Below are 20,148 nucleotides of genomic sequence, written 5' to 3' on the forward strand. Positions count from 1 at the left end.
AACGGTATGTGCATAATAGCTCCAATTCATCAAAACTTTAGGCCAGAAAACTGGCTTAAAAAAAACTTTGAAAGGTCTCACATTTTTTGGCTGTGTAAAAAAATTGGCAACATTTTCACCCAGCTTCAACAAAGTGGATGGAACTGGGGCAGGATGTGGCATGGCAATCCCCACTCATCAAATTCATGATGAGCTGTGGCGTACCTTATGCCATAAGTCTTACTCCAGTCCTTAACTGGAGTAAGATTTGTGTGAGGCGCACACAGAGGAGCACACTACTTCATGTGTTGACTGAGTCATTAAGAGGTGTACGTCTCTAAATGAATCAGATGAATCAGGAGCCTCATAATCCACTCAGGCCCCTCAGCAAGACTGGTGTGGAAATTGGCGGTCTTGATAAATCTGGGCCCATGAGATTTTTGAGGAGTCTTTTGGAACAGATCTGTTCCAAATAAAATGCCTGAAAAATTGCTCAAGAAACTCTTGAAAAACTCTAACTATTCATTTCTATTGTAAAACAACTTGCTGGTCATATGGTCAGTCAATTTAGTATTTTTCTTTTGCTTTAGGCTTTGAAAAAAAGTCAGATAAAAATAAGAGAGTGGAGAAAGAAAGTAAGTAACGTCTTTGAAATGTCTCCTGATGGAAAACGCTGCCAATTAGGCACTGTCCGATCAAAAGGCTGCAAAAAAGACACTTCAGGAAGAAAAATCTTTCCAAAAATGATCGAAAAACACTGCAGGAAACAAAAATGTGCCTACAGCAGGAGAGTTTCCTGAAGCGGCTTCTGCCAGAAGACTCCATATGTACATACCCTAAAAGTATGCACTTTTGAATAGGGGCCTGTATATGAATGTAATGTATTAATGTATGTGCTGAGAGATTGCATACATTAAATGTGCAGTGCAGAACAGGTGTATAAAGGTCCCAGCTTATAGTTATGATTCTGTATTTACTGAATGTGTGACAAGTACAAAGGGCACCAGGTGCACACATTTATGAAGTGAAAAGGAGCAAAGTTCTTTGATCTACTTAAAAGGTTTTACCATAATAACTATTGTCTTTATAGTTTTAGACTTTTATTAGTTTTGTCTGGAAGATTCAGGTTTTTTTATATTATCGTGAAGCATGTTACAAGTTTGTAAAAAAAAGAAAGATATACAACCAAGACAAAATTCAAGTTCAATCAACCTGTAAGGCAGCGGCTGCAGGAGGAGGAGCTGGGGGACCTAGCGCTTCCTGGTGGCTGAAGAGTTCTTGACTCCCCAGCAAGGCACTGATGTGACCAGTTTAGTGGCCAGTTTTTCTTCTTATTTTATTCCTGCTGCTCTCTTGAGTGATAGGTTTAAAAAAAATCTGTGTTATGGTTCCAGAGATAATGGCCTTTTTACTTAGTGCTAATTACTATGGACTTTACAAGGGGCAGTGGTTCACTGTATTCTCCGGGGGCATGTGTTATGACTGTTCTGCATTATTACCAATACAAACTAGCACTAGATAAAAAAAAGCCCACAACTCTGGAACAATAGGGCACATTAAAAAAAGAGAAAAAATACTAAGGGGAGCAGTGGAAGTAAACTGGCCACTTTTGACCTGGTTACTACTCATCTTTAATAACAACTCCATTTTATTTGCAGCTTCTTCCAGAATGGAGATGCAATACTTGTAGTGTTGTGAATGAACAAACCACTTTTAGAGCACTGCCTTAGTTACCGATAAACCCTACTGTTCTCTAGTGTATTGCAGTGTGCCGGCTTGTACCACCGTCTGTACTTCTGTTATTGTTTTGTTGCAGTCCTCAAAAGCACCATACCCTTTAAGACGTACTCCACTCACTTCACAGATTCTACGATGAACACACAGCAAGAAATAGGCCGACTTCTTCCTGCCTCCTGACAGTCACAAGAGGTCGCTGCCCAACCTCTATGTTAACTGTGACCCTATGCTGGTTTCTGCCTTGAAATTTTATTCTCAAATTCCCATCAAACCAGATGCCACCTTGTTTAACCCTAGAACGCATGACCATAAAAATCTACTTTTTCACATACCTGGGGCCTTTTAGGCCCGTGTGCAAATAACATGGAATAACTGAAACAAAAATGACAAACAACTATATACCTGAGGAATACCTAGAGTTTCAAAATTCTAACTAAATTAATCTTGCAGAAAATAGAAAACAATTAACAGGGCGGGCCTGCGAGGCCCCAGGTATGCGTTCTAGGGTTAATGAGTAAAATCACTTCTCGGGGATTACAGCCATCAGCTCTTGAGCTCTCCTCACATCACTCCTACGCTCTCCCTCATCATCCTACTAGGATCGTGGGGGTCACTTTATAGGACCGCACTACTCTTAATGTACACTTCCTCTTGCTACGACTCAACTCTCGCCATCTTCCTATGTCAGGCCTTGTTACACCAGTCACCTCCACACTCTAGAGAAAAACACAGGCCAAGTGTAACATACTGAACAGAACATGGTGCCAAGACCTAATGTCAGGCACCACGTCCGTAATGCCTACTCAATTAGATACATACAAAAACAGGAGGACACTTGAGTATAGTGGCAAACAATTAATACAATTTTATTTAAATACATCATTCAAAATTCTTGTAAAAAAAAGTTTAAAATAGCAGAAGGGGGTAAGGTGCAAGGTGCCCAAAGCTGGGGGGTACCCTGGGGGGAAGGGCGGTATAGAATAGTCAATTAGTCCATATAGTTATAAGAGGCAGCGGTGAGTACATATAACATGGAACAAAATCATGTTCAGTAGACATCAAAGTTGATACAATAAAGTGTACAAAGAGGCCAAGGCCTCATACAGAGAGACCAGATCCTGATACAAAAAAGTATCCTAGCACCAACTCAGAAAGTGTGAGTCAGGTCAATGGTCCCTATGATATAGATAAATATAGATTCACCACAAGCCAAAGGTATGGAAGGAGCCCAAAACCCCACAAGAGAGTCCCCAGCAGTGCAACGGGTAAAGTCGCGCCCCGACGCGCGTTTCGGCGTTCTTTTTCAAGAGGCAGCCGTTGACCTGACTCACACTTTCTGAGTTAGTGCTAGGATACTTTTTTGTATCAGGATCTGCTATTTTAAACTTTTTTTTACAAGAATTTTGAATGATGTATTTAAATAAAATTGTATTAATTGTTTGCCACTATACTCAAGTGTCCTCCTGTTTTTGTACCTCCACACTCTAACATGAGTGCCTTTTTGCCCATTACTCAGCTCTCATTCACGTCAAGTTGTACTAAAGTAATTTAACCGGTAGAACAGATAGAGAGATGATATAGCACTTTTGTACATCAACATATTTATGAAGGTAAATGAGAAAGAAAAGTGTGCACAAAACATTGAAATAACAAGTAGAGGTAAACCGGCTCAAGACACATCGGCATAAATTAAAACGTGATGGTTTCTGGAACTGAGAGCTAGGAACACTTCTATCCCAGCACCTTACAGAGTGAAATAGTATTTGTTAGGCTGGAAAAAGACTAGTGTACGGCGTCTGATGCGAGAGCATCGGATGCGATATGCTAATGACACTCGGTTCCATGTCAGTACTCTGTGCTCCGATCCTCTCGCATGAGCACAGGTGCGGAGGAGACAGAGAAAGTAATTTCTCCATCTCCTCCGTGGCCTGACTCGGCGTAAATCAGGCAGCACTGGGATGACACCCGAGTGCAGTCCAATGTTTCACATGCACCCATAGTTGTGTATGGCTGTGAGTGAGCATGCTGCGATTGTTCTCTCATGCCGAATCAGCATATGAAAATAATCACTGATCTGATCTGCCCCATAGTATAACACTGGGCCGAGTTCTATGGGAAGTTTTATCGCATAGCACTCGGCCATGTTATACGCTTGTGTGACCCCAGCCTTAACTAGATGTTTGTGCCTCGGAGCTGCTTTTAAAATTGCAGCTATGGTCCGCCATTTCGTAGGTCTCATAGTATTGTGTTTTGGATATATAATGACACTTGCATCACTAATGATGTACAGTATGCATACAGCCCCATTGACAAAAGGTATACCAAAGGAGTGTTTTTTGGCCTGCGTTCAGGAGGTATATGTTCATATACATTTCTTTTTACTGTAAGAATTTCTACAGTAAGCACCTATAACTTGTCATACGTTTTTTACAGGATGCCCTTGTATGAAATAGTGCAGCCTGCTCTTAGTTGACATTTATGACTATGTATATACCGTATGCCTTACATTTGTGCAAAAATTAAGTGCAAAGGGCACCAGGCAGAGAGGTTTATGAGCTTCTATGAAGAGAAGTAAAAATGGACCAAGGTTCTTTGAACTTTAAGTATGCAAAAGGTTCTAACACCTAAATGCTTGTGATTATTGTTTTAGTTTTTTTATCAGTCATTCTGGAGAATTAAGGCATAGAATAGATGTTTTTATATCATCTTAAAAACTGTTATAGCTTTTGGAAAAAAAAGAAAAAAAGAAATAGGACCAAAAAAACACTCACATTCAAGAAACTTAAAGAGTATTTTACTGCTTAGGGAAGAGTCACAAAGCCATAAAACTCGGACGAAGATTGCAACGCAATGCTTGGACTGGCCTACAGCTCTCCCGACCCAAGCATGACAGCTCCATAGAATTACAAGCTGTCAGGCTTGGGTCGGGAGAGTAGTCGGCCAGTCCGAGCATTGCATTGTGATCCTCGTAAGCATTATACGGCCCTGTGACTCTTCCATTAGAGAAGTTTATGGGAAACAGCTGTTTCACCTGCAAAACCACACAGTCATTATGATCGGCTGCCTGGTGTTGCAGGAGAAACAACTTTCTCCTTGCAAGATTAAGTGACTGTGCAGTGAAACAGTGGAAAGACTGAGGCGGCACCAGCCTATGTGTTTTTCAGCTGCAGTATAACTGCTGTGTGTGAACGCAGCTGTAGTGCCTCACTTTCAATATCTAGCTATCCACTGTTTGATTACCTCCAGTTTGGTAGGGAAGCTGATCCCAGAACTGATACCGTAGATTTTTTAAGAATGTTTAAAGAAAACTCAAAAACTTTGCCCAAGTGCCGACTTTCCCTTAGATATACAGTAGTAACTTATTCGAAACAGTGATCACAAGAATAAACCATCTATGTGCATTTGTAGGAATCTGGCTGTGGTTAAAGCAAATAGCACATGAGTTATAATATAAGGTCCTTCATGTGTTAAGATATAATTTGGATTTTAATGCACTTATATTTTATTGTTAACACGTGTGGCACTTATTTGTCAAAGTAAAAAATCTAGAAATCATTTAAAAACTGTAGAACTATGTTCACATCTGAGTTAGGTAATCGTAACCTTCTGCTATAGATAAATAAAAAAAATGGAATTCATGGATCTGAACGCAAAATGAAGCAGATGGACCCACTGACTTTAACAGTGTTTGCCGAGTTTATGACATTGTCTGATAAATTAGAAACGATGGATTGTGAAACGATGGATTGTCTGGGGACACATCTGAGATCAGAGACTGAATATATGTAAAAAATTTGTACAGCTTTGGTGACTTGTCTATACAGTGGGGAGTTATAAGATCAGCCCCCTTCTCATAGTCTATTGATGAACTCCAATAGAAGAAGAATGAGGCTCTATTAGGCGCTGTCAGCTTGTATCAGAATGCGTAGAGCTTGATTCTTTTCTCAAGTTAGCCTATTTAATAGTTACGAAAAGTAAAGCAAGAGAATCCAATAAAAAATAAAGTATTACAAGCACTAAATCAAAAATGTTTTTAACTTAGAACCAAAGTTTTCATCAAGTAGAATACTTTGTAAGGACTACTCAAGACTATGTGATCCTAGATCAGAAAAATTGTGTCCATACAGTGCAGAAATGTTACAGTTGGAGCAATAGATAACGATACTGCTATTTACTTCTCCTATTTGTCAGACGTAATGTTTCTAGCTAACGAGTTATGTCATGTCCATCCTGCAGTCACTGAACTGCTGTACACTCAGTGAGTCATGTTCTAAAGACATGTTCTTCCAAGCACAACTAAGGAAATCCTGTGATGTCACATAAGAAGACATCTCTTTTCTTCCTCAAAGCTCTGCTGTGTCTGCGCTGATATAGGAGTATATGCTGTGCCTGCTGCTTACACTGGTATAGGAGTAGATGCTGTGAATGCTGCTTACACTAATATAGGAGTAGATGCTGTGAATGCTGCTAACACTGATATAGGAGTAGATGCTGTGCCTGCTGCTTACACTGGTATAGGAGTAGATTTTGTGCCTGCTGCTCACACTGATATAGGAGTAGATGCTGTGCCTGCTGCTTACACTGATATAGGAGTAGATTTTGTGCCTGCTGCTTACACTGGTATAGGAGTAGATGCTGTGCCTGCTGCTTACACTGATATAGGAGTATATGCTGTGCCTGCTGCTCACACTGATATAGGAGTAGATGCTGTGCCTGTTGCTCACACTGATATAGGAGTAGATGCTGTGCCTGCCGCTTACACTGGTATAGGAGTAGATGCTGTGAATGCTGCTTACACTAATATAGGAGTAGATGCTGTGCCTGCTCCTTATACAAATATAGGAGTAGATGCTGTGCCTGCTGCTTACACTGATATAGTAAAATCATATCTACTTCTATAGGTGCTCTATGTTAGTTCCATACAAAACTAAAGAGGTGGTCTGAAACTAACACTGTTTTCAACCTAAATGTCAGTCTATTTTATGTAATAATCTAATTGCTTTTCTAATATACTTTAAAATTTTTCTACAGTTTCCTCTTTATTCTCTCTAATGGCTTTATGTTTTATACCAACTTCCTGTTTGATATAATTTTGCTTGAGAATCCCCAGTGCATGCATCAGGGAGTAGAGGCTGAAGTCACTGCCGCAGCCTCTCTCCCTACCCTAAAACGAAGCATCAGTGACGTCCGTTTCATGTACAGGGCCAGTCTTTGCTCTACTGAGCATTTGTCGATTGTAAATTCCGACGTATTCACAGTAAAAGTTCCTTGTGATTGTGCAATATTTTTTTTAATGCACAGTGACAGTGCGCTCCCTCGCCGGTTCTGATGAGAAGTGACGAACTGGTAAGAAAGCGCGCTATCAGTGCACATTGTAAGGAAATTACCCGACAAGCAGGAAAAGCAGAGACCAGCTCGGTCCCCAAAACCAATGACACTTTTGAGGTTGGGGCTGTTCGCTCATTTTTCTGCACACCACATTCTGTCCTCAAAATGTGTGCTCTCTTGCCGGCTCATCATTTCTCATAACAGCCGGTGACGGAGCGCACTGTCACTGTGCATTAAAAAGAATATTGCACAGTGACAAGATCCCACTGAGCATACGCTGGAATTAACAACAGACACATGCTCAGTAAAGCAGGTACTACCTCAGACTCTGAAATGGACATCAATGATGAAACTTCATTTCAGGGAGAGGGCAGGGGCTGCGACATTGACCATAGCCTCTCCCCCGATGACATCTCGTTTGGATATGCTAGCATGCACTGGGGATTCTCAAACAAAACACCAAACAGAAAGTTGGTAAAGAACAAAAATATAGCAGTTAGATTAAAGAGGGAACTATGGGGAATATTTATTTTAATTATATTAGAAAAGCAATTAGATTATTCCAGTAAATAAATAAATAGACATTTAATATTAAATCGGTGTTAGTTTTGGACCACTCCTGTAATGATACTGTGCGCATAAGTAACATAGTGAATATAGTAAAATAGAGATTGGCCAAGTGCAGTCAAAAGGTAAGTCCAAATGTAATGAAAATATCGCCCAAGTTTCACAACAAAACCATAGAATATTACATGAGATGTAATGGTTTTTGCGAACCTCGTTTCATCATGTGGTTGAAACAATGGGATTTGTCCCCCAAATTGCACAATGCCCTGGTAATTTACTATTGTGTAATAGAGGTGTCTGTCCATGTACATGAGAACAATATCGTTATAAACTGCCTTTATTCCTATGAAGTTGAATAATCATCTTTTATACAACCTTGATCCTGCTTATCTCCGGATTGGATATATCCAGTGCTTTAAAGAAGTTGTCCGGTACTTTTTTTAAATTGCATGTGGGCATAAGTATATTTGTAAATACCTTGTGTTGCTGATAATGCCTGTGAGCGGCGCTGTCGGTGGCCACTCACAGGCATCACGTGACCCCGCGCTGACGTCACGACAAGTGAGGCATGACTCAGAGTTGGGGTACCTGTGGTGGCTGCTGGGTTGTGGGTGGGGTTATTCTCCGCGTCACACCCAGCATCCACCGTGCACTTAGTGAGGAGAGGGGGAGCGCGGGGTGGATGCCGGGTGTGACGCAGGGGAATAACCCCGCCGACAACCCAGCAGCCACCGGTGGAACGCGGAAGAGGGACCCTCGGCTGCAGCCTGGACTTGTCGTGACGTAAGCGAATGTCAGCACCGGCTGCAGCCGGGGGTCACGTGATGTCTGTGAGCGGCCAGTGATAGAACTGCGAACAGGCAGAAACAGTAACACAAATATACTTCTGCCCACATGCTGAATACATTGGGCAGCTTAAAAAAAGTACCAGACAACCCCTTTGAAGAGGTTGACCACTGCTTTTACACTGATGTCCTATCCTTAGGATAGGTCATCAATGTCTGATTGGCCAGGGTTCGACACCTGGCACCCCCGCCGATCAGCTACTATCGGTGTTGGCGGCGGATGCCTGCCAGAAGTACGGTACCCACTTGCTGATCTGCTCCGTCTACTTGTAGTGGCCGCCGCAGGGTACTGCACATCTGCCTCCTATTGATTTGAATATGAGGCGGATGTACAGTACCATGCCCTGGTCACTACAAGTAGACGGAGCAGCTCGGAAAGTGAGCACTTCTGGTTGGGGGCCTCCACTGCCAACACCAATAACAGCTGATCGGCGGGGGTGCCAGATGTCGGACCCTGGCCAATCAGACATTGATGGCCTATCCTATTGATAGGCCATCAATGTAAAAGTAGTGGACGACCTCTTTAATATAGGTAAAGGACCTCTATAGTAACAGGACCCTATACTAGGTCTCATGTCGAAGTACCAATTGTGGGTGACTGTTACATTACTTGACTGGTGATGTGGTAGACAGGGTCACATTTTTCAGTAATACCAAAGGAACGCTACTGTATATAAATAATACCTGTGTAATCTACACATTGCAGTGTCATACTGAGCGTATGTGAATAATGTCTGCAGAATCAGCTCATTCTGGTATCATAGCCTCTATAGAAAACCAATGCTGATCTGGTATCTGAACTGACCGTGGGACAGATTACAATCCACTGACAACTTGCATTGCTTCTGGATAACTCCTTATATGCATCCTCCTTCCAATGTATGTCATTATCAAGAGTCCTCTAGCCTTGAAACAATGAAACAACATTGGACTTTCCATACATTGCCGCAGCTGCTGCAGATCCTCTTTGACAAAAGCTCTTTTTGTCAATTAATGCACACATCTATTTAGAAAAACAAAGCTCTCTTATTCATTTCTCCCATAAGTTCTCTAGCTGCGGTGCACAATAACTTTTAATGCACTTGCAAGTTGTTGGAGAATATCTACAATATATCTATGAATATCTAAAATGTTTTTTTTTTTTTTAAAGTTCAATGTCTTCTATTTAGTGGAACAATTTATTAGTGATTCCATATATTAATACAAGCCAAGATTTGTGCCCAGAAAAGTGCTATTGGTCTGTTTGGTACAGATCTATTATACGTCACCCATATAAATCTGTGGGGTCACACCGAACCCCTGCTGCATTCCATAGTTAGGCTCCACGGCACGCTATATTATGAAGATTTCCCCCTGATGCACGAAACTGCAGCGCGTATAAGTACATAATAGGTTCATTAATAGGTATATTGTTACATATATAATTAATGCAAACATGTATACCAAAGTCGATATAATAGTCCTGGTTAATTGCTGCATTCCATTTTCTAAATCCCATATTAGAATAATGGTCCCAGTGTCTGCAGGATAATATCCGCTTTCACAATAATTAAGGTTTTGTTTGCATTTTTCGGCTCAGGTCAATGTGAGACTTTCACGGTTGTGAATTTGACCCTAGTGACCATGCTGTGCATGCTACACATTTGTGAAACTGTAAACTCTACATTATTTCCTGGTTAAGTGAAACAAAACTGCAGCCTGAAGCGTTGAGACATGAGACGTAAAAGATGCAGGGTGTCACTTCTATACAATGTAAACACTTACCTTCTTCTTTTTAGCAAAAATGCCAGGAAAAAGGAAACAAATATTGAAACCCCAATGATAAAGTGGAGGTCGTAAGTCATGGTGCTGGAAAACTTCAGCTCTGGCTGCTCCCCAGACTGCACTTCTGTAACAGATCCACACTTCACTCTGATACTATAGTCTAAGCACAAAACTTTCTCCTGTACTCTGTATAGGGGCGTGGAAAAGATACTGGCTCAGTGACAGTAACCCTCCCAGGCCATGATCCCTGTTCCATGAAAAGACTGTCAACATCAGAAATTCCATTCCATGCATGTAACTAATTTATATGATGACTGTCAGGAAGGGGTCTTGTTGGGGAAGAACAAAAACTCCCCGAGAACCGTGCAGACTAGAGAATTCAGGGACCTGTAGTCTCAAGAACCCTGAAGTCCCTGAGGTTGCCCACCTCTGCGATAATGTGCTTTCACTTTAAAAGTATTTACATTATCTTATGTTATTAGGAGATACATTTATCACGTGAAACTTTTCTTCTTTTACAACTGCATAAAAATATATTCGTCATCATCCATTTCACCAATTAACCCCTTAATAAAGCAGTATATTTTGTCCTTAATGACGCAGTAAATGCTTTGGCTTTTATGTCTTTTGTCAGCCATAATTCCTATACTTACACAGTTGTATCAGGTCTTGTTTTATGTGGGAGGGTTGGTACTTTTCACACTATTTAGGATAGGATAGATATTTGAGTTTAGTTTGTATATTTTTTCGCTTGGGGGTGAAATGCTTAATTATTTTTTAGCACAGCTCACACCAAATACTGATTAATTCTTCAGCTTAATGTAACCTTTGGAATATCTATTAGATATGCCTATACTATTTTATGTCACATATGTATATCAAATAAATAATTGCATATTTATTTATTTTTTTATTGTATTAATTTTTGTAGATTTTTTTTTAAATGAATCACTGGATTACTATGTCTTTTAAATTCATTTAGAATGTATTAAAATAGTTCTGTGTAAAAATACATTGTGATCTTTATTATTGCGACCCAGGCTATTGTTAGGGCAACACATATGGCCCATTAGGATGGGTTAATGATCAGGGAACATGCGTCTCATCTATCAGCCCGTCTAAGCAGGCTGCCAAGCATCCAACGGACCAGCAAAACGCTCATTTACAGCATACAGTAATTTTTAAGCTTCAAAATCGTCGTTATCGGCAGAACATCACCTTGTGTAAACAGGTGATGTGCTGCAGATAACAGAATATTCTATGAACAATATATTTGTATCGAGTGAGGATGAGCACGTCTGGTCTGAATGTGGCCAGAAGTATGCAAAATCACATACTTGCAGTCATGTGATCATACGCGCTCGTCAGAAATAATGGAGAATTATGACATGCGGTGCACATGTGGTAAGGATTCAGAAGTCTGCAGTTATATCGGGGCTGGGACAAGGTATTTTGGTGCCCTAGGCAGGTGAAGCCAATGGAGCCTCAGCCCCCATGAAAAGGAATGGGTCAGCGATAACAAGACCCCTAATGCACTCCTCCTCCTCCTCCAATGGGTCAGGTAAGCTCTGAAGACCACTTACACTAGAATTGTTATCTGTTTGACCAAAAAATAACAGCAAAAGTAAAAAAAAAAGTGGTCTACTTTAGAGGTGAGAGTCAATAGGGAGTGTGTTTTCATAGTTAGATATGGAATCATTCCTTGCTTGCAGACCATTTACACAATACCAGGGAAAATAGCGCTATTCATTCATGACATCCTATATTTTAAATTTCAAACCCAAGAACAGTCATGGAAACTAATATTGCTATTATGGGGGCCATTTGGTTTCAATTAAGGTGTACAGCATTTGGCGGATACCCCAAAAAAAGCTAAACCCACTCATTATAAAGGAATAGGTATGATGGCTTTTATATCTGTTATGCAACAAATACAGTTTGATTCAAAACTGATGGTGGTTCTGGTGCCATATTCCTGTATGGATAGTGGTTTTGGTGATATATTCATGTACTGATGGTGGTTCTGGTCTCATATTCCAGTATTGATGGTGGTTGTACTGACATCTTCACGTAGTGATGGTTGTTCTGGTGCTATATTCATGTACTATTGAAAGCTCTGGTGATGTATTCACGTAGTGAGGATGGTTCTGGTGCCAGTAATGGTTCTGGTGTCCAGTAACCTAGACAGTAAAGAATAACAATTAAAAATACCTCCTTTCTTGGGAATGAAGAGATTTTTTACAACTAAGTTGCATAGTTGATTGTTTTTACTTTTACAAGCACTATTTTTACTATTTTATTAATGTATTATGTTGAGACTAGACATGAGCGTTGTTCAACTCGAACTGTTCGCCAATCTCAAATTCGAGCTGTTTTGGGCGGTGTTCGAGCCGTTCGGCGAACACGAACGATTTGAGAAAAATTCGACTGTTCGAGGTTATGTTCGATAACTGTTCGTGCACCAAAATCATAACTGGATTTTTTCTCAGTAATGATGAAAATTAATGTTAATACGCAGTTTGAGTGTACAGCGGGGCGGGGGGAGGGGCAGGGGATGGATCTCTGCAGGAACAATGAAGATCTCCATTTTTTTTTCTCTTTCCCGCATTTACAGTAGGGAGGTGCAATCTGTCAGCCTATCAGCAGCGCACACACGGAGCGAAGTGCTTTTTTTCACACAAGCAAGGGCATGTGTCATTGGCAGTGTATGTCACATGTCCTTGCCCTATAAGACCAAGCCATTTTCCCCGTCGCCACCATTTTCTCACTGCTGCAGCTGCGTGTTAGACAGCACCGCTGTTGCTGTGTGCGCTATACCTTGTTAATTTCAAGCCAATTTTCGCACAAATTTACAGATAGCTTCGGAGTAGGGAATAGTTGTGATTGCAGTCGTTTTAAGGACTAGGTTACAGCATTTCCTACGACTTTTATCAGGCAGGTCTGTGCTCTTAAATAGATAGGTTGTGGGAGTAAAGACTAATTGTAATTGCAGTTCCTATCAGTTTTTGCCAGGCAGGTCTGTGCCAGTGCTGTGCAAGTTTTTTTCACAGCATTTGGCTGAATCTAGCAAAGCTAATCCATTTTGGCCTATTGCAGAGAGTGTTAGTCAGTGGAGGAGCCTATCTGTGTTGCAAGATATACCACCTGTGTATAGAATACCAATTTTTTTACTGCACCTAGTGAAGTAAAATCTTTTGGGCATAGCATTATTCTATTAGTCCATCTATACTGACCTCCATCAGGTTGCAAATTGAATATAATTTTTTTCTGCATCTAGCTCTGAAAAAATATTTGGGCTTCTAGCAGTGTGTGGGACTTGTTCTATTAGTCCATCTATACTGACCTCCATCAGGTTGCAAACTGAATATAATTTTTTTCTGCATCTACCTCTGAAAAAATATTTGGCCTTCTAGCAGTGTGTTGGACTTGTTATATTAATCCATCTATACTGACCTCCATCACGTTGCAAATTCAAAATAATTTTTTGTCTGCATCTAGCTCTGAAAAAATATTTGGCCTTCTAGCTGTGTGTGGGACTTTCTCTATTAGTCCATCTATATTGACCTCCATCAGGTTGCAAACTGAATATATTTTTTTTCTGCATCTACCTCTGAAAAAATATTTGGGCTTCTAGCTGTGTGTGGGACTTGTTCTATTAGTCCATCTATACTGACCTCCATCAGGTTGCAAACTGTATATAATTTTTTTCTGCATCTAGCTCTGAAAAAATATTTGGCCTTCTAGCAGTGTGTGGGACTTGTTCTATTAGTCCACCTATACTGACCTCCATCAGGTTGCAAATTCAAAATAATTTTTTGTCTGCATCTAGCTCTGAAAAAATATTTGGCCTTCTAGCAGTGTGTGCGACTTGTTCTACTAGTCCATCTATACTGACCTCCATCAAGTTGCAAACTGAATATAATTTTTTTCTGCATCTAGCTCTGAAAAAATATTTGGCCTTCTAGCAGTGTGTGGGACTTTCTCTATTAGTCCATCTATACTGACCTCCATCAGGTTGCAAATTAAAAATAATTTTTATCTGCATCTAGCTCTGAAAAAATATTTGGCCTTCTAGCAGTGTGTGGGACTTGTTCTATTAGTCCATCTATACTGACCTCCATCAGGTTGCAAATTAAAAATAATTTTTATCTGCATCTACCTCTGAAAAAATATTTGGGCTTCTAGCTGTGTGTGGGACTTGTTCTATTAGTCCATCTATACTGACCTCCATCAGGTTGCAAACTGAATATAATTTTTTTCTGCATCTAGCTCTGAAAAAATATTTGGCCTTCTAGCAGTGTGTGTGACTTTCTCTATTAGTCCATCTATACTGACCTCCATCAGGTTGCAAACTGAATATATTTTTTTTCTGCATCTACCTCTGAAAAAATATTTGGGCTTCTAGCTGTGTGTGGGACTTGTTCTGTTAGTCCATCTATACTGACCTCCATCAGGTTGCAAACTGAATATAATTTTTTTCTGCATCTACCTCTGAAAAAATATTTGGCTTCTAGCCGTGTGTGGGACTTGTTTTATTAGTCCATCTATACTGACCTCCATCAGGTTGCAAACTGAATATAATTTTTTTCTGCATCTAGCTCTGAAAAAATATTTGGCCTTCTAGCAGTGTGTGGGACTTGTTCTATTAGTCCATCTATACTAACCTCCATCAGGTTGCAAATTAAAAATAATTTTTATCTGCATCTACCTCTGAAAAAATATTTGGGCTTCTAGCTGTGTGTGGGACTTGTTCTATTAGTCCATCTATACTGACCTCCATCAGGTTGCAAACTGAATATAATTTTTTTCTGCATCTAGCTCTGAAAAAATATTTGGCCTTCTAGCAGTGTGTGGGACTTTCTCTATTAGTCCATCTATACTGACCTCCATCAGGTTGCAAACTGAATATATTTTTTTTCTGCATCTACCTCTGAAAAAATATTTGGGCTTCTAGCTGTGTGTGGGACTTTTTCTATTAGTCCATCTATACTGACCTCCATCAGGTTGCAAACTGAATATAATTTTTTTCTGCATCTACCTCTGAAAAAATATTTGGCTTCTAGCTGTGTGTGGGACTTGTTCTATTAGTCCATCTATACTGACCTCCATCAGGTTGCAAATTGAATATAATTTTTTTCTGCATCTAGCTCTGAAAAAATATTTGTCCTTCTAGCAGTGTGTGGGACTTGTTCTATTAGTCCATCTATACTGACCTCCATCACGTTGCAAATTCAAAATTATTTTTTGTCTGCATCTAGCTCTGAAAAAATATTTGGCCTTCTAGCAGTGTGTGGGACTTTCTCTATTAGTCCATCTATACTGACCTCCATCAGGTTGCAAATTAAAAATAATTTTTATCTGCATCTACCTCTGAAAAAATATTTGGGCTTCTAGCTGTGTGTGGGACTTGTTCTATTAGTCCATCTATACTGACCTCCATCAGGTTGCAAACTGAATATAATTTTTTTCTGCATCTAGCTCTGAAAAAATATTTGGCCTTCTAGCAGTGTGTGGGACTTTCTCTATTAGTCCATCTATACTGACCTCCATCAGGTTGCAAATTAAAAATAATTTTTATCTGCATCTAGCTCTGAAAAAATATTTGGCCTTCTAGCAGTGTGTGGGACTTTCTCTATTAGTCCATCTATACTGACCTCCATCAGGTTGCAAATTGAATATAATTTTTTTCTGCATCTAGCTCTGAAAAAATATTTGGCCTTCTAGCAGTGTGTGGGACTTGTTCTATTAGTCCATCTATACTGACCTCCATCACGTTGCAAATTCAAAATTATTTTTTGTCTGCATCTAGCTCTGAAAAAATATTTGGCCTTCTAGCAGTGTGTGGGACTTTCTCTATTAGTCCATCTATACTGACCTCCATCAGGTTGCAAATTAAAAATAATTTTTATCTGCATCTACCTCTGAAAAAATATTTGGGCTTCTAGCTGTGTGTGGGACTTGTTCTATTAGTCCATCTATACTGACCTCCATCAGGTTGCAAACTGAATATAATTTTTTTCTGCATCTAGCTCTGAAAAAATATTTGGCCTTCTAGCAGTGTGTGGGACTTTCTCTATTAGTCCATCTATACTGACCTCCATCAGGTTGCAAATTAAAAATAATTTTTATCTGCATCTAGCTCTGAAAAAATATTTGGCCTTCTAGCAGTGTGTGGGACTTTCTCTATTAGTCCATCTATACTGACCTCCATCAGGTTGCAAATTAAAAATAATTTTTATCTGCATCTAGCTCTGAAAAAATATTTGGCCTTCTAGCAGTGTGTGGGACTTTCTCTATCAGTCCATCTATACTGACCTCCATCAGGTTGGAAACTGAATATATTTTTTTTCTGCATCTACCTCTGAAAAAATATTTGGGCTTCTAGCTGTGTGTGGGACTTGTTCTATTAGTCCATCTATACTGACCTCCATCAGGTTGCAAATTGAATATAATTTTTTTCTGCATCTAACCCAGCCAATAGTTTTGGCCTAATACCACAGTTTGGCCACTCAGCTCTGCTCGGTTCCCATCCATTGTTTTTTTGTGCAAACAACTCCAGAGTTGTGAATTAGTTAACCACCAAAATGAGTGGAAAAAGGCCTGCTGCTGGTGGAAAGGGGAATAGGCGTGTTGGAAGGGGAAAAAAGGTTGTGTCCGTGGGGTAGGTGTTAAAGCAACAGTAACATCTGCAGAAGAAAGACCATCTTCCAGCCAAACTAAAATGTCTACTTCTTTCAGCGGACAATGTGATAAGATCCCTTTCTTACGGCCACGCCAATCGCTACAAATTCCAGATGAGGCACAAAAACAGCAGGTGCTTCAACGGATATCAAGTGTTCCTTTAAGTGGGCTCTCCTCCACATCAACTTCAACATCACAAATACTCCAGTCCTCAAAGGTGTCACCCCAATCGCACTTGCTTCCTCACAGCTCCCAAATCTCCAGCTGCCTGTCTGAGTATGAGGTAGAACAGATGGTTGAGTCTGCAGAGCTGTTTACTCATACTATAGCCTGGGAATCAGAGGTCGGCTCCAGCGCTTCTGTGAATCCAGACGAGGAAATGATCTGCACTGATGCCCAGAATCTTTATGAGTCGGATCCAGGACCAGACGCAGAAGGTTCTGACCATAATGTAGACCCTCATTCCCAAACTGTAACTCCTGTTGGTGGAGACAATGAGGAAGACGATGATGAGACTCAAATACCTGATTGGAGCGACAACTTTAGTTTTTTGTCAGGGCAGGAACAGGTTGGCTCTGAGGATGACGGGTGTGATAACGCACAGGGTGATGATGATGAGGTTGGAGATCCCACTTACTGTCAACCCACAGTCAGCCAAGAGATGAGGTCAGCAGAGGAGGTGGAGGAGGATGCTAGTGACGACGAGGTCAGGTTGTGCCTTCCTGGACAGAGACGTAGTACTGGAAGCACGTCAACAACTGCATCCTCAAACACAACTCTGCCTCTCACCACAAGTCGTGGTGGCTCTTCAGGTCGCATGGGTGCTAAGCCTTGCATAGCCTGGGCATTTTTTCAGATCGATAAAGATGACCCAACTCGTGTTATCTGTAACATTTGTCAGCAAAAGCTAAGTAGAGGCCAAAAAATACATAGTTTGAGTACTTCATGCATGAACCGGCACATGGACATGAAGCATAAGTTGCAGTGGGAAGCTCACTGTGCTACAATGCGGCCTAGCCGGCCAGGCCAACCACCGTCTGCCATATCTTGTGCATCCGCGGCCTTTTCATCCTCTGTGACTGGGGGGACAGCAGTCACACCTGTTTTGGGGCGCAGACCTGCCACATCTTTACCCGCAACAGCCAGCGTGATTGGCAGGTCATCATTTTCTTTGGAGGTGGTAACACCAGCTGGTGTTGAGCGCTGTCCGACATCGATAGCACCACCTTTGGATCAAGGCAACCTAACATGTCCGCCTGCATCTTCCTCACAGACCGGCAGTTTGCCGGGGACACCCTTATCAACCCCGTCTAAGCACAATAGCCAGCCCTCGGTCCCTCAGATGTGGACAAGTAAAAGACCATTTCCTCCTAGCCATGAGAAAGCTAAGAGGTTGAATTTCACCATCTGCAAGCTCTTGGCTACAGAAATGCTGCCTTTCCGCCTGGTGGACACAGTGGATTTTCGAGACCTTATGTCCGTCGCAGTGCCCCAGTACCTGATGCCCAGTCGGCACTACTTCTCAAAGAAAGGTGTGCCTGCGCTCCACCAGCATGTCGCACACAACATCACCGCTTCTTTGAGAAACTCTGTGTGTGACAGGGTGCATTTCACCACAGACACTTGGACGAGTAGGCATGGACAGGGGCGTTACATGTCGCTGACTGGGCACTGGGTAACTATGGTGACAGCAGGACAAGGGGCTGCTGTTCAAGTCTTGCCGTCCCCACGATTTGTGCGTCAATCCTCTTTATCTCAAAGTTCCTCCACTGCTTCTGCCTCCTCAACCTCCTCTCGGTCCTCCACCTGCACCCAAAGCCTGTCTGGTCATGCCACAAGCTTTCTAACTGCGCAGAAGGGATCCTGCACACCTCCTTACTATGCTGGCAGTAGGGCTCAACGTCATCAGGCGGTTTTTACTTTGAAATGTCTGGGAAATGTGAGTCACACAGCTGAGGAGTTGTGGTCAGCTCTGGAGAACCAATTTCATGAATGGTTGTCTCCACTGGACCTGAAACCAGGGAAGGCCGTGTGCGACAATGCTGCAAACCTGGGTGCGGCCCTTTGCCGGGGCAATGTCACACACGTGCCTTGTATGGCTCACGTGTTGAACCTGGTTGTCCAGCAATTTTTAGCCCACTATCCCGGACTAGATGGCCTTCTGCAGAGGGCACGGTCGCTGTGTGCTCACTTCCGCCGTTCGCATCCCGCAGCTCAGCGACTTACATCTCTACAGAAGTCGTTGGGCCTGCCACTTCACCGGCTAAAATGCGATGTGCCTACCCGGTGGAATTCAACTCTGCACATGTTGCAGCGACTGTGGCAGCACCGACAAGCCCTGGTGCAATACGTTCTGACGTATAGCCTGGGCCAACGAGATCCAGAGGTGGGGCAAATCACGCTGGAGGAGTGGTCTCAGATCAGGGACCTATGCACCCTTCTGCACAGTTTTGAAATGGCGACGAAGATGTTTAGTGCTGACGATGCCATTATCAGCATGACTATTCCGGTGATTTACATGCTGGAGCACATGTTAAACAGAATTCGGAGTCAGGTGGTGGCACAAGAGGAGGTGGAGGAAGTACAGGAGGAGGAGTTGTATGCGGAAGGGCTAACATCTGCAAGGTCCAGACGGTCGGCAGCACCAAGGCGGCAGGCATGTGAGGGTGGGGGAGATGGTTTTACCAGGGCGCATGGTAGCAGCCAAACTAGTGTGGAAGGTGCAGGAGCCCAGGAAGAAGTGGAGGACGAACTGATGGAAGACTCATCAGATGAGGGAGACCTTGATCACATTTCTAGTGTGCGAGGTTGGGGGGAGAGGACAGAGGAAGGAAGCATGATTGTTACCTCGCCACCAACACAACAGGGACTTGGTGCTCCTGGATGCGCAACACTTATGAGTGCCTTCTTGCTGCACTACCTGCAACATGACCCTCGAATTGTGAGAATTAGAAATAATCCTGACTACTGGGTTGCCAAACTGTTAGATACCCGGTACAAAAGTAAATTTTCAGAAATTATTCCTGCCATAGAAAGGGATGCACGCATGCAGGAGTATCAGCAGAGACTGTTGCAGAATCTTACATGTTCTTTTCCACAAAACACCAGTGGTGCACGTAGTGAATCTCACAGTTCCAACTTGCCAACCGTGGGACCGTCGAGTGTTCAGCACTCAAACCGTAACAGAACCACAGTATCTGCTGGTAACATCAATTTTGCGGAATCATTTCACCACTTTTTTAGCCCA

The 20,148-nt window shown here is 41.8% G+C and overlaps 1 protein-coding gene across 1 annotated transcript in view; it reads right to left on the bottom strand.

Moving 5' to 3' along the window:
- Positions 1–10,428, bottom strand: part of CYP7B1 (cytochrome P450 family 7 subfamily B member 1) — a 297,228-nt gene extending 286,800 nt beyond the window's left edge. Inside the window, exon 1 of the mRNA XM_073679362.1 lies at positions 10,221–10,428. Coding sequence (XP_073535463.1) covers positions 10,221–10,300 — 80 coding nt within the window. The 5' untranslated portion in view covers positions 10,301–10,428. The remainder of the gene's footprint in view (positions 1–10,220) is intronic.
- Positions 10,429–20,148: the final 9,720 nt, after the last annotated feature.

Source organism: Phyllobates terribilis, unplaced genomic scaffold (assembly GCF_046119375.1).
Source record: "Phyllobates terribilis strain yellow unplaced genomic scaffold, ASM4611937v1 Scaffold_4__5_contigs__length_816908805, whole genome shotgun sequence".
NCBI classification, from domain to species: Eukaryota; Metazoa; Chordata; class Amphibia; order Anura; family Dendrobatidae; genus Phyllobates; species Phyllobates terribilis.